General features: G+C 36.1%; 1 protein-coding gene across 1 annotated transcript in view; it reads left to right on the forward strand.

The window, feature by feature from the left end:
* The window catches only part of TTN (titin), a 241,352-nt gene that overhangs the window by 100,814 nt on the left and 112,801 nt on the right, over positions 1 to 27,737 (forward strand). Inside the window, exons 128-156 of the mRNA XM_018071672.2 lie at positions 193 to 273; positions 2,351 to 2,434; positions 2,631 to 2,948; positions 4,734 to 4,811; positions 5,017 to 5,091; positions 5,305 to 5,388; positions 5,594 to 5,680; positions 6,195 to 6,275; positions 6,480 to 6,569; positions 6,783 to 6,866; positions 7,839 to 7,943; positions 8,157 to 8,240; positions 8,594 to 8,671; positions 8,885 to 8,968; positions 9,196 to 9,279; positions 9,491 to 9,829; positions 10,440 to 10,514; positions 11,435 to 11,518; positions 11,970 to 12,050; positions 12,695 to 12,778; positions 13,480 to 13,563; positions 13,775 to 13,846; positions 14,819 to 14,899; positions 15,395 to 15,475; positions 15,676 to 15,727; positions 15,944 to 15,999; positions 17,162 to 17,242; positions 18,649 to 18,735; positions 19,052 to 19,174. Coding sequence (XP_017927161.2) covers positions 193 to 273; positions 2,351 to 2,434; positions 2,631 to 2,948; positions 4,734 to 4,811; positions 5,017 to 5,091; positions 5,305 to 5,388; positions 5,594 to 5,680; positions 6,195 to 6,275; positions 6,480 to 6,569; positions 6,783 to 6,866; positions 7,839 to 7,943; positions 8,157 to 8,240; positions 8,594 to 8,671; positions 8,885 to 8,968; positions 9,196 to 9,279; positions 9,491 to 9,829; positions 10,440 to 10,514; positions 11,435 to 11,518; positions 11,970 to 12,050; positions 12,695 to 12,778; positions 13,480 to 13,563; positions 13,775 to 13,846; positions 14,819 to 14,899; positions 15,395 to 15,475; positions 15,676 to 15,727; positions 15,944 to 15,999; positions 17,162 to 17,242; positions 18,649 to 18,735; positions 19,052 to 19,174 — 2,877 coding nt within the window. The remainder of the gene's footprint in view (positions 1 to 192; positions 274 to 2,350; positions 2,435 to 2,630; positions 2,949 to 4,733; positions 4,812 to 5,016; positions 5,092 to 5,304; positions 5,389 to 5,593; positions 5,681 to 6,194; positions 6,276 to 6,479; positions 6,570 to 6,782; positions 6,867 to 7,838; positions 7,944 to 8,156; positions 8,241 to 8,593; positions 8,672 to 8,884; positions 8,969 to 9,195; positions 9,280 to 9,490; positions 9,830 to 10,439; positions 10,515 to 11,434; positions 11,519 to 11,969; positions 12,051 to 12,694; positions 12,779 to 13,479; positions 13,564 to 13,774; positions 13,847 to 14,818; positions 14,900 to 15,394; positions 15,476 to 15,675; positions 15,728 to 15,943; positions 16,000 to 17,161; positions 17,243 to 18,648; positions 18,736 to 19,051; positions 19,175 to 27,737) is intronic.

The following is a 27,737-nucleotide window of genomic DNA, read 5'->3' on the forward strand; positions in this document are numbered from 1 at the left end:
CCACCATAGTCCCAAGCGAAAGTTTACAGAGTCTTTGAGAAACACTACAGACATTTTCACCAATTACTCTGGGTATGGGAGGTGTCAGGAAATAATAATGATTTTCATAAGAAACTCCAAGTGGGATATTTATTATTGTACATGATATTGTATCAGAGAAAAAAATATTAATGTTAGACTCTGTCTTTGAAGTACCAACAGAAGAAGAACACTGGGCTATTTCAGAGGAAGTATCCATTTCTCTCCACACAGAAAAGGAGATTTCATACACAGGTATGAAGACTAAAAAGATTCTGTGTCCTGTCCAAATTTACATCTTGTCACCTACTTCAAAAAAAAACAAAACAAAACAAAACAGGGAGAGAGAGAACAAAAGAAAATTTTGCCTCCTTTGCTTATTGCCAGTCTGTCATGAAAGTGAAGATTGTAGAATAGCACAAAAGAGTATTCCATTCTCATAAAAGACTTAATTCTTTCCTCCTGGCTCACTGCTGTTGTCATAGGAGAACCCAAAAATTTCACTAGGTCCTCCTTCACAAATCTTGCCACCTGTCCAGCCTTTGAGTGGAAACAGGACAGCCTTGTCTTTCATTTAAATTAACATGCTTTCTTTTCCAAAAACAAAGCAGATCCTTTCTAAGACCAATTCCTCAGCTAAATCTGAAGGTCAAATAAAAAATCACTAGCTCTACTGTTGCCTACATGGCTGAGACACTTAGCACGATCATTTAATGGATCTACCTGCCCAAGGGCTTTGAACAAAGTGCACAGCCTTTAAAGAAAACTCATTGCTCTTTCACTTTTGGAGACCATTTATTGATTTGTGAAAAATGGCCCACAAGATGCCTCACACTTACTACTTTTAGACCTGCTACTGTTGATAAATGGTATTATCATGTTCATATAATGAAAGATTAATACAGTTGAATCAGTGTAAAGCTAAATAACCTATTTAGTCTCTAATGAGGGGGGGACAGGCGTATCATGAGTAGTTAGACGATCTTTGACTGGTTCTCTGTAAGGCAGGTCTAATTTGCCAGCTGGTCTGGAGAAGAAAAGGTCAAAGCAGAAGGATGTTAAATGCAACAGTTCTCCAATGAGATACCAGGTAGAGGTGTTTTAACTGAAACAAAAGAATCCAAAGGAACTCGAGTTTTCTGAAAAGAGCACTCATGCGCAGTGCAGTTTGTGTTATCAAATCCACCAAAGTTACCAGTTCCAATCAGTTTTAGTTTAAGATTTCAAATGCAAATATACCTGGCACTTTTAATTAAATATCTAGCAGGACTCTACCAGAAAATACTTGAAGAGCTAGACAGTCTTCACATTGCCTCAAAAATAACACCCACTCATCTCTGCTCACTGTAGCTCATAATGACTCATAATAACTCTGCTCACTCTGCTCACTGTAGCTCATAATGAAGAAAGCATCTAGAAATTCTCAAATCTATCACTGACAGAAGGGATTCCATCTCTTAGATGGTCAGAAAAAAATCTCCAATCTGTGAAGAAAAGGCCAAAGTTATTCTCTAACTTGACAAGTCTCCCAGATGTTAAAATGCCAGGGTAATTTTCTGTGCAGTTTCCAGCTATATTGACATCTGCCTCAGAAGACAACATCCATGCACTTCTGAAAAAGAGAATATGCTGCTTAAACATAGCATGCATTCTGTCCTAAGTAAATCTTAAATACTGAATTTATCCACACCTTAATCTTCTGGAAATTTTCCTGCTTTTATAGGGAATGGCTTCTTGCCATGCCTGAACAAACAAACCACTTTGTAAAGTAATTGACAGAAGAGGAAAAATACCTTCCACACTGAGAAATTAATTCTTTTGCCTTTAATTAGACTGGAGGTCTTATCTATTGTTAGTCACTCTCAAAGTTTTTCTCCAGGTGCTCCCTCACCTTCATCTACGGTTTTCTAGGGAAATCTTTTGTTGCCAGTGAAGAAGGACTCTTGGTCTATTCCTGAGGTAGTGCAAAGTGTCACTGCTAAGGAGAGGGGCTGCTACAGTGGAGAGTGAAATTTAGTGATTTTGTAATTGGATGGATTTGGATTTTGAGTTCTGCCCAGCAGCAAGCTTAGCTTCACTGTTGGCAACATTGGATGAAGCAAGAATCGTATCGGCTGCTTATATTGGTATCTTGAAAAGTTTGGTTTTTCTTAATTGAAAAGTAGTCTAGTGACTCCCCTAACTATATGTCCAGTGTCAATAAGCACACTTGTCTTCTACATGTCAGTTATGTGTTTGTAAGATATCTTTTTCTGTTTCTTGCCAAGAATATTTTTGCTTTTAAACAAAACGTCTAAAAATTCTTAAATGTAATTGTAATGTATCTTTTAAGTGCCTGATGTACCAGAGAGAGCTATCCTTCAAGAAAGAGCACCAATTTATCCTCCTAAAAAAATGGCAAGACCACCAGCCAAAGGTATACTGGATAGAGCATTGAAATATACTGTACATTTTTTTGTGTCTTGTATGTTCTGTGTACAGTGAGTACTGTTTGTTTTCTGTGGAATGTTCTTCCTTTGGTTAATTCCTAGTTGGCAATGCCTTGTGATCCTTATTATTAGTAAGATCTATGTGCTAAATGTTAAGGTTCTTTTAATTGGTATCTTTTCAAGTGCCTGAAGTACGCAAGACAGTTGTCCGAAAAGAAAAAGCGTATGTTGAAGTTCCTCAGTATGAAGAGGAAGAAGAAATTCCAAAATATGAGGAGGAAGAAACCACCAGATATGAGAAGGAAGTAATCCATTACGAGGAGGAAGTTCACCGTTATGAAGAAGTCAGTCACTATGAGGAAGAAGTTCCTCAGTATGAAGAGGAAGAAGTCACACATTATGAAGAAGAAGCTGCTTATTATGGAGAGGAAGTTGCTGAATATGAGGAGGAAGAGTCAGAGGTTCCTCAGTATGAAGAGGAGGCTCCCCTACCAGTTAGAGGTATACTTTAGGGTTTGTGTGAGAAAAAGTAGTATCTTTTCATTCTATTAAAATACCAAAGCTTTGTTTGTTTTAAGGTGTTCTGGTGTGCTTTACAGTCTGCCTTTTTTCAAGATGTTTACTGATTAGTATGTAGTTTAGAAAACCTGTGATGACTGTATGTCTACTCTTTACTACTACCTCTATAAATTTAAATGTTCCATGTCATACATCTTCATTCCTCTTTCATATGAACTGCGTATAACCCACTAAGAAAATTTAACTGAGCTTAATTTCATCCTCATTTGGAATCCACTTTTGCTATCAGACTGTGCTTGAAATACTTAGAAATGCTTATGTGATATCTGCAATCACAGACAAAAACTATATTTGTCTAGAAAATAGATAGGATATGTGATTTAGGAACACAAATCACATTGAATTCCACTCAGAAATCTTTGAAAACCCTATGGTTGATGTCTATTTCTGTCCTAAAGGGACATGAAAAAAAAAGATACAAAAGTTTTATTGAATATGCACATTTAAATACTCTTAGTTGTAGGTGTTTCCCTTAGGACTAATTTTTATGGTACTGGTATACATTTTCTACATTGTTAGTACAGGATGAACATGATATTCACTACTTAGGAGAACTAGGTCATTCCAAGACCTCAATACATGATAATATAAAGATATTATCCGATCAATATCCTATTTTCCAAAATTACGTAATCATCTAAGAGTATTTAAAAATGCATACTTTCCAGTCCTGATCCAAATAATTCCATAGTATCTTTTCCCCAAAAAGAAGTTCAGAATTTTTTTTGAATTATTAGTGAATGCCAAAAGTATATTTAACACTGTTTGCAGTAGAATTTCGACAAATTGATTGGCATATTTTTCATAGTTGAGAAAAGGTGAGGGTGCACACCTCAAAAGCCAAGTTAATCCTGAACAGGAAGATTAGTGTTGGTTAAAATTTCCTTTGACTCTGTCATTTTAGCTAAGTTTAATGCATATGTGCTCCAAACTTCCTTCAGTATGCTCAGAGCCAGTGGGACTCCTGTCATGGTAAAACTTTTATGGATATTTCTGGGTTTTGGAGTACAAAAAGAAATTTATGTACATTTTAGTTGAAATGTACATAAACCTTTGCCTCACTGCAGTTAAAGGGAAAGTCTGTTGATTTCAGAAGAATTAAGTGGGGAGTTTTAAATATTTCATTTACTCAACAAATTTGGTATAAACTGCTGGGTTCCTTTATTGTCTCCATAGTTCTGTGCTTGAAGTTAAGTCAGGTGATAAACTAGATGTGCCTGGGTCTTTTGGAAGAAAATCAGCAATTTATATTTAAGACATATACATGATGAGATGCAACCTATTAAATGCCTGAGTTGCTACTTTAGGATCATAGTTCTAGGGGAAAATATGGAAAAGTAGTAAAACAACTAAATATCTAATACAGCAATTCAGTAACTGTTTGTTACAATGTTTGTATTTTTGCAAATTTCCCACTGTGACACTTTACAATCTTCTTTAATAGCTGCTTCTAACTCTCTCTTAATCTTCTGATCTGCAAAAAAGCCCTTGAAGTTAAAAACATATTTATTGATGGCTCAGTGGCTGAGCTGGGAGAATGCACATAATAACAGCTAATATAATATTTGCTCTTTTATTTTGTCTTAACGATGAAACCCTGTTAAATCATAGCTGTATGTTTTGAGTGTGTATTTGTATGTCTGTTTGCGCTTTGTGTTCCCACTGTTATAGAAGTAAATACCTAAAACATTAATGGTATCTTTCAAGTGCCTGAGGTTCCCAAGAGGCCTGTTCCAGAAGAAAAAATACCTATTATGAAGAAAAAAGAAGCTCCTCCAGCAAAAGGTATATATCTTCTCTTTATCTTAGCAAACATCCTCTGAATATGTAATTCACGTTATATTTCAGCTGCCTTAAATGATTATTACCTTTTTCTGCCCTTTTTGGAGGGGGCTCTTCGTATGAAATATCTGTGTTGCTGTCTTTTTTGTTTCATTTCTGTTTTGAGTAGCTTGTGGTTTGTTTTTTAACCAAAATGATGTTTTTGAAGTGCCCGAGGTGCCAAAGAAACCTGTACCTGAAAAGAAAGTCCAGGTACCGAAGAAGGAAGCTCCCCCAGCTAAAGGTAAATGCACTTGTAATTACCTGTGATCAGAAAGATTCTCTGAAGTTCATTTATCTTCTTACTTGTTTTAAAAGCTAGGATAGTAAAAGAATTGTTACTCTTAAGAATTGTGGTTCTTTTTGTTTGTGTTTAATTGTTTAGTGTGACTGGCTTGCATGTCACCTTGTTTTAGACTCTCATGCCAAGCTCAATTTTCAATAATATCTTACTAAGTTCCAGAAGTGCCAAAGAAACCTGTTCCAGAAGAGAAGGTTCCTATTCCTGTACCAAAAAAGAAGGAAGTTCCACCAGCCAAAGGTATATCAGCTCTTGACTGAATGTGTTACAAAAATATTTAAAAAGTCAGTCTATGTTCATCTTTCCTCTTTTAATATAATGTAGAATGAAGAAAGTTTTCTAGTCTTGACAGTAATTTGTCATTCCATTTTATTGATTTATATCAATGTTCTTTACGGTATGGTTCAAAAATGAAATTCTTAAGCTACAATAATATTTTTTCAAGTGCCTGAAGTACCAAAGAAACCTGTACCAGAAGAGAAGGTACTTGTCCCAGTGCCTAAAAGAGTGGAAGAGCCTCCAGCAGCCAAAGGTATACACCAGTTTCTGGTTCAACTCTGTGATTCTAGTTTTGTTTCTTCAGCTTTAGAAATCTGCCAGTAACAATCCCATTCCTCAGCTCAGTGTGTTTGAACCACTCACTGGCCTATGTTTGATCAGAACACTGTGGCTGTGTCTGTTAGTCGCGGATGCTACGCTTATTCTATGCTTTGAAAATGTCTATGTTTGTGTATTGTATTGTCTCTGTCTTTTGGATCTTATATTTCTAAATAATTTTAAAGTACTTGCTGTTTCAAAAACAGATGCTTCAAAAGATATACAGTGTATCTAAACAGCAAGCTTCCTCCTTAGCCTTACGACACCAATTTGTAATGCTGTAGTCTATGTGTGTCTGTAAGTTTACATATGTGCATAAATCTGTGGATAAAATTATGCTAACTTTCATACACAGTTAGATTTTACAATAAATGTGTGGTTATCTTATCTTTTTACCATGTCTTATCTTACATTGAAAATTAATTCCTTAAACAAAAATGTCTTTTAAGTGCCTGAAGTGCCCAAGAAAGTTCCAGAAAAGACAGTACCTGTCCCTGTACGTAAAAAGCCAGAACCTCCACCAGCCAAAGGTATTGATTCTTATAACTGAACATGTAGACGATGCTTCTTGTTGTTTCTTTATGTTTGTTATTAGAATGTAATTGAAATATTATAGCAGTTTGTGACAAATGTTCTTGCTAATTCATACTCTTTAGCTTCTGTGTAAGTTGTCTCTCATTTTCTGATGTTGTGTCCAAGTTTTCTACAATTAAACACTATCTTTAACGTGCCAGAAATACCAAGACCTCCCAGTGAAGAGGTACATGCTTTTGCTCCTGAAGAAGAAGAGGAAGAGGAAAATGTTCCAGAGATACCAGCAAGAGGTACACCATTCCTTCCTGAAGATTATGAGAGCTTTGTTCAATTCATTAAGATCTTCATCTCCATTCATTGTTAAGCTTGGTGTGAATCTTAATTAACCTTCTGAAGGGAGTTTTCTTATTCTTCTTGGTCTGTGTGCCTTTGTTCTGTGGTTTCTGTAGTTTTGATGTTCTAAAAGCAATTAAAAATTTCTTATCAAAACAATATCTTTAAAGTGCCAGAGGTGCCCAAGAGAGCTGTCCTAGAAGAAAAAGTACCTGTTGCAGTTCCTAAAGTAAAGAAAATTCCACCGTCTAAAGGTATATCACATCATGTTGTATGCAGATAATTCCTCTCCCTCTTATTTTCATATTTCAGTGGAATCTAATTTTAAAATTCAATTTATAGTCACGTAAAGTCAAATCCTTGATTCTAGCACTCTGCTGCTTCCCTGTAGTGAGCAGTGCTAGGGCTCAGACATAACTTGATTGTCTATTTTTTTATTGGTTTCAGCAGGCTGAGAATCAAGCCTTGAATGACTTGCTTTTTTTTCCCTTTTAAATGATCACTGTGAATTAAATAATTCAGTGTGATGTTATAATTCAGAACTAATTTTTAAATTAATTTTAGTTTAAATTAATTAATTTTAACTAATTTTAAAATTAATTTAACTAATTTTCTAAATAATTTAAATTTTGTTGAAACAGAAAAGTACTATCTGAAATAAAATGTTATTTTTACCTGGAAATTCTTCAATTCTGGGAGATAACTCTTATGTTTACCTTGAGAGTATGCTAAATTCTCAAGTTTTTTAGCTAAACTTATACAAAAATAAAATCAATTCAAAACTGACTATAGAAATAACCAGATTATATACCCTAAATGTGAAATTCAAGGAGGAGGCAGACTATTGCAAAGGCCAAGCAAATTCTACCTGAGCAGTGGAGTTTTTTAGGAAAGCAGACACTGGAAGGTTTTTATGTAAAAAAAAAAACCTAGATGCTAATAATCTTCCTTAACCTCTGTTTTGTAGCATATTTTGATAATATTTTCTGTTTACAACAACACTGTGGAATTAAAAATTGGGCAAAATAGCTATTCCTCATATAATCCTTGTAGCCAAATTGCACATTGCTGCTGCCAGGGAGCAAAAATTACCTAATAGAGTTTCCCCTATTTTTTTACTGTTTTATTACTGTTGTTATGTTAAAATTGCTGTCCCTGAGTTTTATGTTATGAATTTTTCTTTGTGATGTTGTGAAAGTAAAGTTCTTAAAATAATATCTTTAAAGTGCCTGAGGTGGCAAAGAAAGTTGTGTCTGAAGAAAAGATTCCCATTTTTGTTCCTGAGGAAGAAGGAGAGGAAACTATTCCAGAAGAAACTGTACCAGCAAAAGGTACATGATCTTTTCTTGCAAATTACTCGTGACATCTTTTGTGTTCATTGGTATTCCTCTTTATTTCTTGTTCTAAGCCTTACATAAATCTTAAGAATCTTTTTGGGGGAGCTTGTCGTCTTGTTTCATGTTTTTACCTTGTTTCATGTTTTTCATGCTTTTACTGCTCTGAAAGCAATTTTAAAATGTGTTTGCAAAATAATATCTTTAAAGAACCAGAGATTCCTAAGAAACCTGTCCCAAAAGAAAAAATTCCTGTACCCACTCCTGAGAAACTGGAGCGTCCTCCAGCAAAAGGTACATAAATTAATACTTAGGAAAACAATGTGTTGCTATTTTCATTCAGAGTCTCCATCTAGTTTATTTTGTTTGTTATTTATGTTAGTTTTGTGTCTGTGCTGCCTTTCTGTATTGATGTCTCAAAGTGCCTGTCAAATTCCTAGCTAAAAAAAACCTCTCTAAAATGATTTTACATCTTCAAGAAGTATGCCTATGGATGTAAAGTGTCTTTTGCTTTAATTTCTGTATCATCTTTTAAAAATATATTCTGCAGATCAGTTGTTATGTCCTTATGTCTGTTTGTATATGTTTTGTGTTCTCTTTCTCATACTACTGGTGGATGACATTCTTAAAATAAAATGTCTTTAAAGTGCCTGAGATGCCTAAGAAACCCATTCCTGAAGTAAAAGAACCTGTTCCTAAAAAGGTGCCAGCTCCATCAGCCAAAGGTATTGCAGTTTGTACATGCTGTTATCGTTAACTGATAATATTCTTCATACAAGTTGAGTTTAGCAAGGGACATTTTAGTATCTCTGTCTTGTATTACATTTGTCACTATATTGTTTGTTTGTTTGTTTGTGAGTCTCTGTTCTAAGCTTCTGGCTTGGTGTCTATTTATAAATTATGCAAAAGCATACTGAAGTTAGGTCCTATCTTTAAAGTACCCAAGGTGACTAAGAAGGTTACACCTGAAGAGAAGGTGCTTGTTGCTCCCCCTGAAAAAGTGGAGGTTCCAGCTGCAAAAGGTATATGTAGTCTTTATAATTAATATTTATGCTAAAAATGCTCTTGACCTTCTTCTAACTTTTGTCTCTGTTGTACGAGATTTCTGCTTGAATTTATGTTAAAACTCTTCATTTTCAATGTTCGCATTGTAGAACCGTAAACCTCTGTTTCTTGTGCTTTTGTACGTATACTGCTCTAAGGTGGTTTGTTTTTTTTAAATTCCTAAACAAAATCTGTATCTTTAAAGTCATGGAGGTGCGTAAAAGAGCTGTTGCAGAAGAGAAAGTACCAGCTGTTGTGCCCAAACCCAAAGAACCAACACCAACTAAAGGTACAGATATTTCTTCTTACTTCTCTCAAAGATTTGTTTTTCCTCCTCATTCTAAAATCTTTTATAATATATATATTGTTTCAGAAGAATGGTTTTATAATTTAACTTATACTTGTGGTTATTGTGTACATTTTCTGTTCTTTGTGAATTATCTTGACTAACTGTAAAAAAAAAAAAAAGTCAGATGGTAACAATAATACTGTTTCTAAAGTGCCCGAAGTATCCAAGAAACTTGTCCGGAAAGAAAAAGTCACTGCTCCTGCTCCTGCACCTGCAATGGAGAAGTATGAATATGCATATGAAGAGTATGAGAAGTATGAGACATATGAAAGCATTGAAGAGTTTGAGCGGATTCAGGAAGCTGAAGAAATTGAGGCATATGAGGAACCTGAAGAACCTGAGGGATACAGGGAGATTCAGGAACAGGAATATGCAGAGGAGGCCGAGGAAAAAGATATCTATGGAAAGTACGAGTTTAAGGAGAAAGAAGAGATCTATGAGAAATATGAGGAGGTATATGAGGAGGCTTACGAAATCCAACCAGCTGTAGGTAAATCAAGTCATGATTTCTTTGTTCTTATAGTGTGTTGTTTCCAGTTACTGCTTAAGCCTCCTATGGGTGTTTATTTTTATTTTACCTTGTTTGTAGTCCTATGTTTGTCTGTTGCTGGTAATGATAAATCAATTCAAAGATTGTTTCTATCCTACTCCTTCCTAAGGAATTCTTCCCTTCAGAGTGAAATGGGAGGGTTCCCCACCTGACTGCCCAAGAACGAGTTAGTGTAGATATGACACAGGCAGAGAAATTTATAATTTTCTGATGTAATTCAGCTTCAACATGAATTAAATATTTTTTTTGCATTGATATTTGATTCTTTTGCCCAGTTTAGCTCCTTTGAGTTACAGAGATATTGGAACTCATGTAAAACTTTCCTTTCCACCATTTAAATTATGAGTCCTCATGTCAAACAGAAAGTGCATCTGCAATGTACCAAAAGATGTAGGCTGATACTCCTTTGTTTTGTTCAAGAATTCTGAGATTATCACTTGCTTTTTTTCTGCATAAATTATGAGATGAGTGATTGCCTAGTTTGCTGTGTTTATATCTGTTGTAATTCCTCATAAATAATTTACAATCCACAATGAAATATTTTTTAAAGTGCCTGAGTTGCCCAAAAGACCTCTGCCAGAAGAAAAAGTACCTGTTCCTAAAAGAGAAGCTCCTCCAGCCAAAGGTACCTCAACTATTCGATACATTTGAAAACACAAGTCTTCTGCCTGAGTCTCTGAATCCCCAAATCCAGTAATTTGCCTATTCTGATTTGACTGCAAGATCCTTAACTTTCTTTCGCAGTACAGTCAAAGAAGTGAAGTTACTAAAAAAAAAAAGTATTTCTTTAACAAACCAAAACAGACAAATTTACTTCCTGGAGGCAAAATTTAATTTTTGTCCTTACAATATGTGACATTTTATAGCTAATCATTGAAACCCTGGTTTCCTGCAGAATCCTAAAAAACTAGAACTTTCTTTAACCTAATGATGTGCTGGGATGTATGCAATCTTAGTAGGTGTTCTCTGTAACAGGCTTTACAAAACCTAAGTGTCATGAATAGCAACTGTCAGTGGATGCTAGTACAGTTACTGTACTAGTCCAGAATTTTGTAATTTTCTGTTCATAGCACTCGTTTTGCCAGAATTCATTTCATGATAAGTTCTACAGTTGTTTCTCATATGAATTCTCAGAATTAAATCAGTGGGCAAAAGTGGGTTTGCTTGCTTGTTTGTTTGTTTTTACAGAAAGGCTTGAACCTAGTTGACAGGAAATTAAAACCTTACTGTTTCCCCAGTTGTCATTATTTAGAGCTGATAGTTCATGAAACTAATTGTTAAGGCTTATCCTAGTCAAAAATTTACCCAACAACAGCAGTGTTTTTCTTTCACTGAATACCAAAACTCTAGCTATGTGAATCCAAGCAAACTGGTCCAGACAAGTGGCCTATTTTGTATTATGTACATGTATATATGTATTATATATATATATTTGTGTTTTGCTAAGATTTCTGAGTCTTTGCATTGCTTGCTTTTTTTTAACTTCTATTCTTGCATAATACTCATACTGCAAACATTCTTAAAAAAACACCAATGTCTTTAAAGTGCCAGCAGTGCCAAAGAAACCTGTTCCAAAAGAAAAAGTGCCACCTGCTGTTCCTAAAAAGGAGACGACTCCACCAGCTAAAGGTATACTTCCTCTGCGTTGTCTTCATGGTATATGAACTCTAATTTCAGTCTTTTGTCCTCATTATTTGTTGAGAAACCTGCATGTGTTTTATGTCTCCACAGTGGTTTTTTCATCTGTTTGTAACTGAATATTTTTTGCCTGTTTGTTTCAAGTAATTTGTTGAAAACATGTGAGAGTCACTTTAAAAAATGAGTGTTTTGTCATTAAGCTGCCCATGAAAGTAGTTCAGAAAGAAAGAATATTTTTATTTCTTCTGAAAAGGAATCTTTCAAGAATATATATTTTTAAACATTATTCTTTTGTCTAATCTTCAAAATTAACATAGACGTTCTTTCAGTAAGTATTTAATTCTTTGGTGTTTCAAGAATCTTCCTTGTTAGATTTGCTCTTCTTCTTTCTAACTTCTTCCAAATAACTTTGAAAGCCCTAAAAGTAAATTATATCTTAAAGGACCAGATGTTCTCAAAAGAACTGTCCCTGAAGAAAAGAAACCTACACGTACACCTGAAATAGAAGTTCCACCAAAGAAAGGTAAAGGAGGCTTTGATATGAGATCTTATGGAAATATTTGTGCCATTTTTCCTAGCTAACATCTTTTAAAATGATTGTTGTGTCCTTTACACTGTTGCAAGAGTACCCAGTCTCAAGTGGAAATTCAGCTCTCAGTGATATACTGTAAACTCTGAGGCAAATATTTCAGACCTGTGCTAGACAGTAAATCATTGGATTATGAATGAAAACACGCTGAGGAGGTATCTCTAGTTACATTACCACTATGTAAACCTTCAATGCTTTTATATTTTTAATATATAGTTGTGAATTTAGTTTAAACTGGGGGTTTGAAACCAATATATGAGTCATGAAATTGCTGAAGTAATAGGGCAAGAGCCAGTAAGTTTAAGACATTAAAGCTGTTACGCCTATCCAAAGGAAAAGCATGACAATTCAGTGAGGAAAGCAAATGGATTGTGCTCTTTGAGAGCAGAAACTATAAATTCTTCACATAATTCATTGTTCCATCAAGACAATTCTAGAACTGTGTTGTATTTCATTCTCAAAAAGGCATGGTATTCGAGATCTCAAAGGGACTTAGTTTTCTGGGTTTATTTCTGTTTGGGATGTTAAAAACAACAAATTATTCTGAGGTTACTAAAAGAAAGCTAATATCTTTGAAGTTTCTGAGTTTCATAAGAGAGCTGTCCTTGAAGAGAAAGTACCCATCATTATCCCTAGAGAAGAGGAGCCTCCTTTCTATGAAGGTACATCAATTACACATCTACCAAACAGTAAATTGCAGAGAATATATCAATTCATGCCCTACAGTGTTCTGTGAAATATGAGATATTTTCAATTAATTTTTAAAAATATTTAGAAGTAACTTATATCCATGACTCTTAAAACAACTCTCTCCCCAAATTTAGATGTAGTTCAGCATTTTAAAAATTTAAAATTTAAAATGTTAAACTGAATGTAAAAATGGAGTTTAGCATTCTAAAAATGCTAAACTTTTCTCCTGTGATAATAAGAGAAATAAATGTAAATAAGAGAGAAACTAAGTTGCTGATCCAGGAAACACTTTAATCACACTGGAGCAAAGAAATGAACTTAAGTAGACAATGGTTTAAGAGCCATCCTAAGCAACAACTAATTTTTGAGCTGGGATAGAGATAGTTAACTCCAAATGAGAACATATGAAATTCAGTTACAAACTTTATCTAATACATGAAACTAAGTAACTAGAAACTAAAATTAAACATTTGTATATACTTGTGTTGATTGGGAGTGGTCACTTCTAGCAGGCATTAGTAAAGGATTAGGCTGAACTGAGATATTTGAATGACTTATGTTCAAACAGCTCCTTGTCCATATACATGTCTGCATTTTTGCATTACAAGTTGTCTTTCTACTCTTGTCTTGTAATTAATACTAAAATATGTAAAATAAACTAATATCTTTAAAGAACCTGAAGTTTATGGAGAAGTTCCAACAGAAGAAAAAGTCTCTTTTATTGTTCCTACTGAACCAGAAGCTCCAGCAGCTAAAGGTACACCAACTTTTCAAGCTATGTAAAGCAACACATTCCCTACAAATTAGTTATTCATCTTCATCATTCCATCTGTGTGCTAATCTGCTATTAAATGTGTTCATTCTCGTGTTTCCTTAGACACCATGTGTCTGTCATTGCTTCTTTGTTACTTACACTTTGTATATTATGATGTTCTTTAAAAAATGTAATATCTTTGAAATATCTGCAGTGACAAAGAAAACTGTCCCACTTAAGAAAATACCTGCTGCTGTACCTACAGAAGAAACTCCTCCAGCTAAAGGTACAAGTCCTCCAAATGGATTTTCTCTAACCTCTTTTAAAAGTGAGGTACTAAGTGAGAAACCCAACTTGCTTGTTTTTCTTAAACAACAAAACAAGGTGTCATAGACACCTTATAGTTACCATATCTGTCTTTTGTTAGCAGCTGCTCAAACAGACTGATACATTCTGCTCCAAGAATTTAAAATTTAGAAAGACTAAATTAGACAAAGAAATTTAGTAGACAGGAGACTCATTAGTAGAGCCAGGGATTAGCCTTATATTTTTTTTACTTCATGTCTCATTTTTTTTCCTAAAATACTTTGACAATATATTAGAAAAAAATCTAAAACATTGTGGCAGAAGCTTGTTTGCAGAAGGACTCTTTGCAGTCATATCAGGGACTTTAGGAAAGTCAAGATTAAGGTAATACTTTAAATTGGGACAAAATACAGAGCCACAAAAGGTTTTTCATAGCAACATAATTTTTGTAGTAGAAGTCCAGCACTAAAGAACTCAACAGATGTTGGAAGCATAATAATTAGTTAATTGCACTGGAGTTTTGCCTTGCTTTTATGGGTAATTTTGAAATTTCAAAAAATAAACTCCTTTAGATGCCAAAATACCTAAAAAAAACCCCAAACCAAACCAAACAAAAACCCAAACAAACAAACAAAGCCAACAGAAAACCCTATCAAACAAACAAAAAAACCCCACAACAAAAATCCATTAAAAAAACCCAGGAAAAACAAACAAACTAATAAGAAACCCAAGCAAAAAATCCTACTATCTTTTCAGAGAAGAGCATATTCAGACCTGGAAGTGCTAGGAGTAAGAAAAACAATGAACTCCAGAAGGCGAAGTTGTTGAGTTGTATTCACAGCTTTATAGGGTGTATTTTTTGTATTTTTCTAGTAGAACTTTTTTGTTGTTTTACGAAACTGTATTACTTATTTCATAGTGCAAATTTCTAAAATAAACCAATATTTTTAAGTTCCTGAAGTACCAAAGAAACCTGTCCACAAAGAGAAAATAACTCCTGCTCCACATAAAGAAGAACCTTCACACTTTACAGGTACAAGAAATTTTGAGTGGGATTTGAAGGATAAAAAATGTTTTCATACATAAATTTTTAATTGTTTTGAGAGCATTCTACTTATCATGAACTAAGGTTTACTTAACAGCTTACTTACCACAGTATAAAATTAATTGTTCTCAAGGGGAAAATTAGCTGCTACTTGAGATCAGCCCAAAGGAAAAAAAAATAAAAATAAAAAGTGACAGAGCTTAGATAGACAAGGCCTCTTGCACTCAAGGTAGTAGCTGAGTTTAGGACATACCACACATCTTTCTCTTGTAAAGCTGCAGAAGTCATATTAGGATAGAATAAGAGATTTTTTTTCATTCCTTATTTGAAAGCATCCTCATTTTGCTGGTGGTTATAAAATAGACCTGTGTACCTTAAGAGGAACTTGAACATTTGTTTATATTTGTTCTTTATCTTATACACTGTATAGTTTTCTGAATATATTCTAAGTTAATTTAAGTGTTTAAACTAATATCTTTTAAGTACATGAAGTGTATGAGGAGATGCACATAGAAGAAGAAATTTCTACTGTTCAACGAAAAGAGGAGGCTCCAGCACCTAGAGGTATATATCTTCATCATCTCTTCCTGCAATTTACTAAGTCATGAACTCCAGGAAAATTAAATTATTCATGTTCATAGTTTAGTTCTTGTTCAAAGTAATTAGTATTTGTATTCATTCTTTTAGTACCCTACTTATATGAAAAACTTGAGATTTTTTATGATTTATCTTTCTATCCTTAAAATGAACTAATATCTTTAAAGTACCCACGGTCATTAAGAAAGCTCGTCCAGAAGAAGTGCCTATTGCTGTGCCTAAAAAACCAGAACCTACTCCTGTGTCTAAAGAACCAGAACCTACTCCTGCGCCTAAAAAACCAGAGCCTCCTCCTGTGCCTAAAAAACCAGAGCCTACTCCTGTGCCTAAAAAACCAGAACCTACTCCTGTGCTTAAAAAACCAGAACCTACTCCTGTGCCTAAAAAACCAGAGCCTACTCCTGTGCTTAAAAAACCAGAGCCTACTCCTGTGCTTAAAAAACCAGAACCTACTCCTGTGCCTAAAAGACCAGCATCTCCACCGTCTAAAGGTACTCTGAGAGCCTAGTAGAACTGAGGTCTTTTGCTGATAAACATCTTTACTGCTTCTTACACAGTTTCCAATTTAATAGATCATGGTCCACTTGTGTCAGATTTGTGGCATTTATGTTGTGTGTGTCCCTGTGTCTGTTTCTTAACTTGTGTCTAATTCATAAAATTAAAATCAGTAAATACCTTCTGAGTGTGTGAATTGCCTAAGAAAACTATTACTGAAGAAAAACCTGTCCTTCTGCCTAAAAAACCAGAAGCTCTATCTGCCAAACTCCTTTCTCTATGAGTTTCATCTGTCCCTTGTATTGTTGTTGTCAAAGCATTAAAAATTAGTTGAGTTTATCTATTTCTTGTAGCCAAAAATAACCTAGAAATTGTATCAGAAGCTAGACAAAAAGGGACTAGAAGAAAGGAAAACTCTGACTGAGTTAACATGCAGTGAGATTTACAGAACAAACATTTTCACTTTGTGGATACTGTGAACAACCTCAGAAATTCTATCAGTACTCAAACAAGAAGTATGTGTACTTCCTGTTTCACACTGCTCATGTGAAACTTAGGGGTCAATGGATTTAATTGTGAAATAGAATTGGCACAGAAACCAGTTGTTACAATTCATTCAGGTATTCCAAAAGTTCTGTCTGAAAAAAAGTTCTGTTTGTGTGGCACGTCCCCACTGCATGACAAAAAGTCAGTTCAGACTTGTTCTTTGCCAGATAGAACCATGAACACTTTTCAGAATTTGTAACTGTTGTCAAAGCACCCTTATATATCTATTTGTTTTGTCTTATTTCTCTGTATTGGATGTTTTATCTTTGTAATTTTTAAAACTACAATTATTTCTTTAAAGTGTCTAGGTACCTAAGAAATTAATAGATGTTGCTGTGCCTAAAAAGCCAAGAGTAACACTATCTAAATCTTATATGTCAATAATGGTAACTTTCTGAGGAGATTTCTTTTCTCTTGGGCATTAGTGTTTATAGTAAAACTAATTTATAAAAATCCTAGTATTATGTAATAGTATACAACATTGTTGCATGTCGTATCTCTTTTTATATCTTTTGTTTATTTTCTTTCTGATGTGGTTCTTGTGATACTCTTTCCTCTTAATAATTTTAAATGCTTTAAATATTAAAAAAATGAATGCTGTTTTCCTTAAAGTGCCAGAGGTGCCCAAGAAAATTCCAGAAGAGAAAGTAGCCACTGCTGTCCCTAGAAAACCAGAACCACCACCAGCCAAAGGTATGTTGCACTACAGAAAACTAAAATTTGGAAGAGGAAAAGAACCTTGATTGTGCAGATTAGTTATTTGATTGTTTGTTTGTGTTTTCCTGTTACTTTTATTTTCTGTGCCCACAGTTCTATATATGTTACTGTTTTGAAAATTCTTTTTTTCTGATTCGTAGCTGCAATCAGTGTACCAGTATGTTAGAAATACTGATGTGGCTGGGCAGAGATGAGACTGACACTTGAGAACAACAGGAGAAATCTTAAGAGAAGAGGAGAAAAGAGGGTCTCTGTGATGTGAAATACTCCTGACAGATAATGAAAAATTAGCCCCAAAAGAGAGTATAGGATAGTGATACAGATGTCTAATAGAGGAGAAAACCCTCCATGCATAGATGAAAAATTGATATCATGAAGCCATCACATACAGAAGAATGTGACAAGGAATACAAAATGGACAACGTCAGTCTAAGGGAAATGGAGATTCAGGAAATGGTTGAATAAAACAGAAAATTAATCTAGTGTAAAAGATAACACTCCAGAAGACTTTGAGGTGTTTCCTCAGATTATACAAGGGCATAAAATAACCCTAAGGCAATAAATATGTCAAATCAAAGGGTCTATTAAAAACATTTGCAATTCTACTGAAAAGTTTTGAACGTAACTGTAAAATTCCATATAATAACTGAAAGTAATCTCTTCCCGAAAGGGCGTGAAGGACCCAAGGAAGTAGTTGTAGAACAAAAAATCAAAGTTGCTGTACCTAAAAAGCCACAAGTTACACCAGCTAAAGATACTTGACATTATGACAAAAGTAACAGAATCAAAAAAATCACTCTTTTATTGTTTTAACAATATAGAACACAGTATTTAAGACCTCTCTTAGCATTTTCTTCTGTTGTCAAAGTTTTGTCAAGTGAATGAATGTGTTGTGTAATAAAAATTGTTCTTTGTAGTTGTGCTTTCACTGATAGTGATCTGCTGTTATGCTTTAATGTTGTTTATGAAATTCTCATAGTATAAAGTTATTGATATTTTTCATGTGCCTGAGATACTAAAGAAAGTGGTCCCAGAAAAGGCTTCAGTTAGAGTATCAAAGAAACCAGAACTTCCACTGACTAAAAGTAGCTGCTGCACACAAGAAAACCCCTTAATTGTCTAGGGTACTATTTCAACATAGTGGTAATTTACTTTTACTATAAATGTATTATAAAATATTTTTGTTGTTTGAATTGTAGTTTTTGTATCTGTACCTCAGTGAGGCAGCAGAGAGAATTTTCTGTAGGCAAAGGTAAATTACATGTTCACACACAAAACCACTGATGCTTTTCATGTCCCCGAGATTTACGTTTTCTTAGTGTCTGAACAGTACAGACATATCTTTGAAATGCATAAAAATAAAATTAATAATTTTTTTTAAGTGCCTGAGGTGCCCAAGAAAGTGGTTTCAGAAGAAAAAATACACATTGAAGTTCCTAAAAAACCAGAACCTCCACCACCTACTAAAGGTACATGTTCAATAGTGATGAAATTGCACACAATCTTTAATCTGTTTCTTTAAACACTACCCTTAAGTTTGTGTTATCTGCTTTTTTTATGCTCTAATATTTGTAAGTGTTACAGATTGTGTTGTCTTCTTCACTTGTGAATAGCTCCCAGTAAGCGACAATGGTGTGCAAATAGCAGTACGAAAAAAAAACCCAGGCTATTTATCCGGTTGGGGGTTTATATGATGGTGTGTTATTTTTCGTCTTGTGCTATTGTTGCCTTTTTAATTCCTATTCTTCAAACTCCTAACGCTAAAACAAACAAATGTCTTTAAAGAACCAGAGGTGCCGAGGAAAGTTGTTCCAGAAAAGAAAATACCTGTGCCTAAAATACCAGAACCTGTGGTTGAGCCAGAACCAGAGGCTGCACCTGAAGAACCAGAACCTCTACCAAAGGAAGGTAAATTTCAACACTAACAAATAACAAAAGCAATGTTTTTCCTCTTTTCTTTAATATTATAATTACCCAGGCCTTCTGTTTTCTGAGATTCTACATTATACTTGTTCTATCCACCTGCATGTGTGTGTGAAACAGACATACATGGTTGTTATTGAAAAACAGGGGCAAATCTTGCGTGTCTGAATTGTCTGTATTTTATATTTCTTCTTACAATTTTTGATTATTCTTATTATTCTACCTGCTTGGGTTCATGAAAACAACCACAGCTAATATCTTCAAAGTTATAATAGAAGAAAAGAAAATACCCATTCTAGTAGCTGAGGGCAGAAAATATCAATATGATTGAAATTCCAGAAGCTCCGTCAAGAAAAACTAGATGCCATCACTGATATTTCTTAAAAGCATCTTCAGCTAATTCCCTGCAATGCTATTAATATCTTTTGTCCTGTCTTTTCTGCTTGAAATTATCATGGATTTTACTTACTGTTTAAGTTATACTATGAGTGCATGTGTGTACGTCCATATGGGGGCATGAGTTTTGTGAGGGGGGAGTGTGTGTGTACACTCGAGAGAAAAGAGAAAAAAGCCAAAATGTCATATATTCATCATTAAAAAGGGCAACATAAATGATCAGTACCTGAAATGTTTTTAATATTTTCATTACAATTGTGTTTTTGTGTTTTATGATTGACTTAATTTTGGCATGATTGTCAGTGCCATTGTTAAATTTAGAACTAATATCTTTTATGTACATAAAGTGGCCAAGACAACTTTCCCAGAAAAGGAAGTACCTGTTCCAGTTTCCCGAAAACCAAAGTCCATTGCAGGACCCCCAAAAGCAAAGCCTCAAGAGGTGGAACTGCAAGAACCGCAAGTGGCTAAAGTGGCCCGAAAGCAAAAGGTTGTAGTGGCAACTGAAAAACTAGACCGTTTTCTGACATCTGAGGAGCCCGAGACTGTTTTGACAACCCAAAAACTAGAACCTGTTGTGGCATCCCAAAAACCAGAGCATGCTGTTGTGCTTGAGAAACAAGAATTTGCTGTGGTATCTGAGGAACCCAAGCCTGATGCAGAGCACCGGAAACTAAAACATGGTGTGATGCCCCCAAAACAGAAGCCTGTTTTGGAACACCAAGAACGAGAACATGTTGTAGTGCTTGAGAAACAAGAGTTTATTGTGGTATCTGAGGAACCCAAGCTTGATGTGCCACCCCAAAAGTTAAAACATGGTGTGATGCCCCCAAAACAGAAGCCTGTTTTGGAACACGAAAAACCAGAACATGTAGTGAAACAAGTTGTAATGAAACAAGAACATGTTGTAGAGAAACAAGAGTTTGTTGTGATATCTGAGGAACCCAAACCTGATGCAGAGCCCCAAAAACTAAAACATGGTGTGATGCCTCCAAAACAGAAGCCTGTTTTGGAACACCAAGAACCACAACATGTTGTAGTGCTTGAGAAACAAGAGTTTGTTGTGGTATCTGAGGAACCCAAGCATGATGTGCCACCTCAAAAGTTAAAACATGGTGTGATGCCCTCAAAACCAAAGCCAGTTCTGGAATCCCAGAAACCAGAACCACTTATAGCCCCCAAGGAACCTAAGCTCACAGCGGTGTCTGAGGAGTCAGAGATAGTTGAATCAACCAAAAAATCAAAGCCTGGTTTGGTGCCCCCTAAAACAAAACATTTTGTGCTGACCCAAAAAACAGAGCTTGTAGCAGCTGAGGAAACAGACTTTGCTGCAGATTTCCAAAAACCAAAGCCTTTTGCAGTGTCCAGAAAATCAAAGCCTGTTGTGGCACCCTGCGAGCCAGAACCTGTCATACTGCCTGAGGAACCAGAAACAGTTTTAGCACCCCAAAAACTAGAATCTTCTACACCACTTCAAAAACCAAAGCCTGAAGTGGCATCCAAAGAACCAGACCTTGTTTTGGCACCGGAGGAACCACCACCAGCCAAGTTGCCCGAAAAGCAAGAGCATATTGCTATACCTAAAAAGCGAGCAGCTGCACAGACTAAAGGTACCTCTTCTTATGCATAGGATCTCTTTTCCTTCTCTTCAGTGTGTTATGTTTCACTGCTCATTTTAAAGCTTAATAAACATAACTAATATCTTTAAATATGCAATGCCTGAAAGGCATTCCCAGAACAGAAAATTCCTCTAACTATTCCTGAGAAATCAAACACTCCATCAGTCTACATTTTATCATGAATACATGACAAGCACACCTAGTCTTCTCTTAAGTATGATCTTAACATCTTTTGTTCTGTCTATCGTTCTGGATCTGTTTTAAATGATGCTTGCTAAACAAATTGCACTGAATATGAGCGTGTGCTAATTTGTTATTTCAGAACATTTCTGTTGTCCTCTGTGTTTCAGTCTCTGTACTTACATTGTTGTATTGTTGTTGTAAAATTAAATGCACTAATATCTTTGAAGTGCCTGAGATGGCTGAGAGAACTGTTCCAGAGGAGAAACTGCCCCCTGCTGTATCTAAAAAAACAGGAGCTTCGCTTCCTAAAGGTACATGTCACCACTATTATCATCGTAAGGAAGGGTGTTGTTTTTTTTTAATGAGTCTCAGTTCAAATTGATCTTTCACTGTATACTTTGATATCAAAAATGTGAGAGATATACCAAATACGAATTGCTGTGCAGGGGTGTCAAATATTTCCTCAACTAACACCATACAAACTTTTGCTGTACTAGGTTTAAGACATATCAAGCAGATATGATGAACTTATGTCTATGAAAAAATGCTAAAAACTTAAAGATGCTAACAAGAGAATGAATTCATAAACAGTTGTTCACATTATTAGTAGGGATGGCTTAGTACATGGTTTAATGGGGCTTAGCAGTCTTAGGTTTACAGTTAGACTTGATGATTTTAAAGGTTTTTTCCAAACTAAATGATTCTAAAATTCTATGAGAAAACGTTCATTCTGCCACCAGATCCTCTCCATCTGAAATACTGTGAAGTACTGCCTCAAAGTAATGATATAATCATTCAAAAAATTTAAATTAATATAAGAGGAAATACTTATAAGCAACATTTAGTGATTAGAATGGAAACCAGGAGATGTTAGAGGGAAAATGTGATAAGTTAAAGAAGAGAGGAAACATGCAAAGACAGAAAAAGAAAGGTGAAGTCAACCTGAAGGATAAAAATAGTGATATTATCCAGGTAACAAGTAAAAAGATGACAGTAACTACCTAGACCAGGACAGAACACACAGTCTTTAATGAAACATGGCTGATGCACAAATACAGTTGGATTCCATAAGTCTCTGATCATCTGTTACTGAGAAGCCATATGTTTTCTACATTTCCACCTTGACTGAGAAACAAAGACCAAACCCAGAATTCCCACCTCCTGTGTGATGTTTTGACACCCTGGTCATTCCACAGCTTTGAAGCAAAGCATAACTGATGACTGAATGTAACCACAGCACTTTCTCAAAACAGATTGTGTGAATATACTATTGATTGTCTTATTGTTTCGTATACATCTGCAGTGCTCACAAAACTAAAATATACTAATATCTTTGAAGTGCCCAAGGTGCCCAAGAAAGGTGTTCTGGAAGAGCCTATACCCATAACTGTGCCAAAAAAGCCAGAACCTGCCACAGTTCGAGGTACCTGTCACCCTGTGCATCAGTCTGAATGAGACTGTTTCTTACTGTCTTACGTGTTACTTCTGATGTCTGTTGTCCTGTTCATTTGTGATTTCATGACATTTCTACATTCTATGCTAAGTAACAGTTAGGAAATTGATAATCTAGTATTTTTTATCAACAACTCAGGTTATATTTTGAATTTGCTATTTTGTTCTCATGTTTTGAATCAGTAGATACAAAAAAAATATATTTTAGCAATTTATCATAAGTTTTTCATATGGCTGGCCAATTCTGTTATCTTAAATTGTCACTGAATGTCTACATGAATCTTTAGAGAGACTCAGGTAGTTTTTATGACAGACATAAATTTTTTGAAATGAAAACCCAATTTTTACTCAGCAATGCACATGAGTGCAGTGAGAAGTGACAGCATATCAAGTGTTTAGAGAAAGTGCTGATAATTTGGGAGTTTATAAGGAAGAAAGAATCATTGTAAAATCCATTGCACCATACAGGCTGTGGAAGTTGCCACAGTGCAATGAAAATTGAAGCACAATAGGTAGTTAGGGTAAGAAAATAAGCCAATAAAAAGAAAAGCATAAACAAAGAACAGAAATAGAGGACAAAAATAGGGAGAAAAGAGAACTATTGTGTCCTCACCCTGTCTCTACCCAGACTGCTGAATTCCAAGCACCAGCAGATTCATGAGGAATGCCACAGATTAGATATGGGCTGGGATTGGTCCCAGGGAAAAGCCGGACCCCAGCGGGGCTGAGAATGACAGTCTCTCCTCCCAAGGAGGGAAGGCTGCTAAATACAGAGCAGAGTGTCCTAATTCGCAGCTCAAGCTGTACCTAAACATAGCCAACAGTTTTCTCACAGAACTCACTAGGCATCACTCCTCTGTGCCTGTGCTGTGTGAGGTGGTGTGTGTCTGAGAGCAAGAGACAGCAAATGAGAGAGAGAGAGAGATGGGTTGATGTTGTGAGACCTGTTTGGTTACTTTCATGAGCGCATCTCCAGTCTATGTTTCATTGTGCATCTTCCTCTTTATTGTATAAAACTGACTGTTACTAATATCTTTGAAGCACCCGAGGTGCCCAGGAAGGTTACTCGTGAGGAAAAACTACCTGTGGCCACTGCCAAAGCACCAGAGCTTCCAACACCCAGAGGTACCTGTCTTCATGGATAACTTAACAAAGGAGACACTTAATCTTCTTCTCCTAAGCACTGTCCTACCCTCTCTTGGGCTGTCTCTGATTCCTGACTGAGACTGTCAAGGTTGTGCGTGTTGGGGAAAGAGTGCTGCATGGGTGTGTGAGGTTTTGAGCTGGTGTTGTGATGTTCTGTGTCTCTGTTGCCCTGGTTTTTGTTCCTACTTGGCATGTGTTTTCAACAATGTAAAATGAAACGCACTAATATCTTTGAAGTGCCCGAGATGCCTGAGGCTGAGGTCCTGGAAGAGGAAGAGGAGGTGGAAGCACCAGAAGAGGTGGCACCGGTTGCCGAGCCTGGAGAGCCAGAAGCTCCTCCAGCTGAAGGTATATGGTGGTGCTCTGAAAGAGCCTTCCATGCCCTCTGGATTTTTTTGTTGCAGTAATTGAGTGTTCCTTGCCCCTCTGCACTCTGTGGGGAGGGGTGAGAGCAGCATCTGGTCGTTTTGTGCCTCTATGCATCAGTACATTCCTGCAAGAGAGGGTGGGGCTCACCAGGATCCCCGCCCTCATAAGCCCATACTTGGGCCATACTACTGCAAGTAGTCCACCTGAAGTAAGAGTGATTAACTGAAAAGGACTCCTTGGTACTCTGTCAAGTGTTTACTTTCCTGCTTTGCTGCTTGCCATTTGACTCTTTGCTGATTTTAAGCTCAGTCAAGTAAAAGGATCTAATATCTTTTAAGTGCCTGAGGAGGAAGAGGCAGAGAAGGAGGTGCCAGCAGTCATTCCCCCAAAGCCTGTGGCTGTGACCAAGAAACCTGTGGCTGTGCCAAAGAAAACAGAACCTCCACAAGCTAAAGGTATATCTTCTGGAGAGTGTTACTTTTTATTTTAGTGTATAGATTAGTATTTTCATTTGCTATCACTTCTTTTCTGTAAGATTTGTTATTTGTCCTCTACCCTTAGCCTCTGCTGGACTATCTTTGTGCATGTGACTAACCATCCAGTCGCTAGAGGAATATTACAGTGTTTAGTAATATCTAAATTCTTTGATTTTATCTCAAATGTTATGAGCTTTTCTATTAATTTAACTCTGAAATTAAGAGGAAATAATATCTTTAAAGTGCTCAAGGTGCCCAAGAAAGATGTCCCACAGGAAAAGCCACCCATTGCTGTACCCAAACAACCAGAACCACCACCAGGCAAAGGTACAGATCATCACTCTTAGTATCATTGTTAGAAAGAAACATCATGCTCTTCTGGACTTCAGTTCAACTAATTTTTCTGATGATGACCTATTGGAGATAGGTGCCTAAAAAATATGAAATGCAATGTAGAGTGTCAAAGAAATGACAGAAAAACTAGATTCCATTCTTTGAAAAATATCTGCAGCTTTCTGATATTTTTGTAAAGTTTGAGAATAAACAATTACTGAATGTTTACTTTAAGCAGAATAACGTTTTTCTGCTGAAGAGCTTGAAAATAAGTCCTAAGTTTAAAGAACAAAATGTTACATCCCTGAAATTTCTAACAAATGACAGCAGCAATATCTGTTATCTACCTCTTTGAAAGTAAGTTAATGTCAATGTGCATGAGGTAGATTTACTAGCAAAAGACTGCATATATCTACTGATTATCTTACTAGCACATTAATACAGTCAAAAAGACAAGATAGAAATACATATTTCTGAAAACAATAGAATCTAAATGACAGGAACTGTGGAAAACAGAAACTTTAAAGGATATGTAAAGAATGGAAATAATTGATAGTGAAAAACAAGAATGTAATGATAAAGCAAATGCTAATTTCCTAAAAAATTGTTACAATGCTAAACTAGTTGTGTGTTATATATGGCTGATGCACAAATACAGTAGGATTCCATAAGTCTCTGATCATCTGTTACTGGGAAGCCATATGTTTTCTACATTTCCACCTTGACTGAGAAACTAAGACCAAACCCAGAATTCCCATCTCCTGTGTGATGTTTTGACACCCTGGTCATTCCACAGCTTTGAAGCAAAGCATAACTGATGACTGAATGTAACCACAGCACTTTCTCAAAACAGATTGTGTGAATATACTATTGACTGTCTTATTGTTTCGTATACATCTGCAGTGCTCACAAAACTAAAATATACTAATATCTTTGAAGTGCCCAAGGTGCCCAAGAAAGGTGTTCTGGAAGAGCCTATACCCATAACTGTGCCAAAAAAGCCAGAACCTGCCACAGTTCGAGGTACCTGTCACCCTGTGCATCAGTCTGAATGAGACTGTTTCTTACTGTCTTACGTGTTACTTCTGATGTCTGTTGTCCTGTTCATTTGTGATTTCATGACATTTCTACATTCTATGCTAAGTAACAGTTAGGAAATTGATAATCTAGTATTTTTTATCAACAACTCAGGTTATATTTTGAATTTGCTATTTTGTTCTCATGTTTTGAATCAGTAGATACAAAAAAAAAAACATTTTAGCAATTTATCATAAGTTTTTCATATGGCTGGCCAATTCTGTTATCTTAAATTGTCACTGAATGTCTACGTGAGTCTTTAGAGAGACTCAGGTAGTTTTTATGACAGACATAAATTTTTTGAAATGAAAACCCAATTTTTACTCAGCAATGCACATGAGTGCAGTGAGAAGTGACAGCATATCAAGTGTTTAGAGAAAGTACTGATAATTTGGGGGTTTAGAAGGAAGAAAGAATCATTGTAAAATCCATTGCACCATACAGGCTGTGGAAGTTGCCACAGTGCAATGAAAATTGAAGCACAATAGGTAGTTAGGGTAAGAAAATAAGCCAATAAAAAGAAAAGCATAAACAAAGAACAGAAATAGAGGACAAAAATAGGGAGAAAAGAGAACTATTGTGTCCTCACCCTGTCTCTACCCAGACTGCTGAATTCCAAGCACCAGCAGATTCATGAGGAATGCCACAGATTAGATATGGGCTGGGATTGGTCCCAGGGAAAAGCCGGACCCCAGCGGGGCTGAGAATGACAGTCTCTCCTCCCAAGGAGGGAAGGCTGCTAAATACAGAGCAGAGTGTCCTAATTCGCAGCTCAAGCTGTACCTAAACATAGCCAACAGTTTTCTCACAGAACTCACTAGGCATCACTCCTCTGTGCCTGTGCTGTGTGAGGTGGTGTGTGTCTGAGAGCGAGAGAGAGCAAATGAGAGAGAGAGAGAGAGATGGGTTGATGTTGTGAGACCTGTTTGGTTACTTTCATGAGCGCATCTCCAGTCTATGTTTCATTGTGCATCTTCCTCTTTATTGTATAAAACTGACTGTTACTAATATCTTTGAAGCACCCGAGGTGCCCAGGAAGGTTACTCGTGAGGAAAAACTACCTGTGGCCACTGCCAAAGCACCAGAGCTTCCAACACCCAGAGGTACCTGTCTTCATGGATAACTTAACAAAGGAGACACTTAATCTTCTTCTCCTAAGCACTGTCCTACCCTCTCTTGGGCTGTCTCTGATTCCTGACTGAGACTGTCAAGGTTGTGCGTGTTGGGGAAAGAGTGCTGCATGGGTGTGTGAGGTTTTGAGCTGGTGTTGTGATGTTCTGTGTCTCTGTTGCCCTGGTTTTTGTTCCTACTTGGCATGTGTTTTCAACAATGTAAAATGAAACGCACTAATATCTTTGAAGTGCCCGAGATGCCTGAGGCTGAGGTCCTGGAAGAGGAAGAGGAGGTGGAAGCACCAGAAGAGGTGGCACCGGTTGCCGAGCCTGGAGAGCCAGAAGCTCCTCCAGCTGAAGGTATATGGTGGTGCTCTGAAAGAGC

This window comes from Manacus vitellinus, unplaced genomic scaffold (assembly GCF_001715985.3).
Source record: "Manacus vitellinus isolate BGI_N305 unplaced genomic scaffold, ASM171598v3 scaffold_20_pilon, whole genome shotgun sequence".
NCBI lineage: Eukaryota > Metazoa > Chordata > Aves > Passeriformes > Pipridae > Manacus > Manacus vitellinus.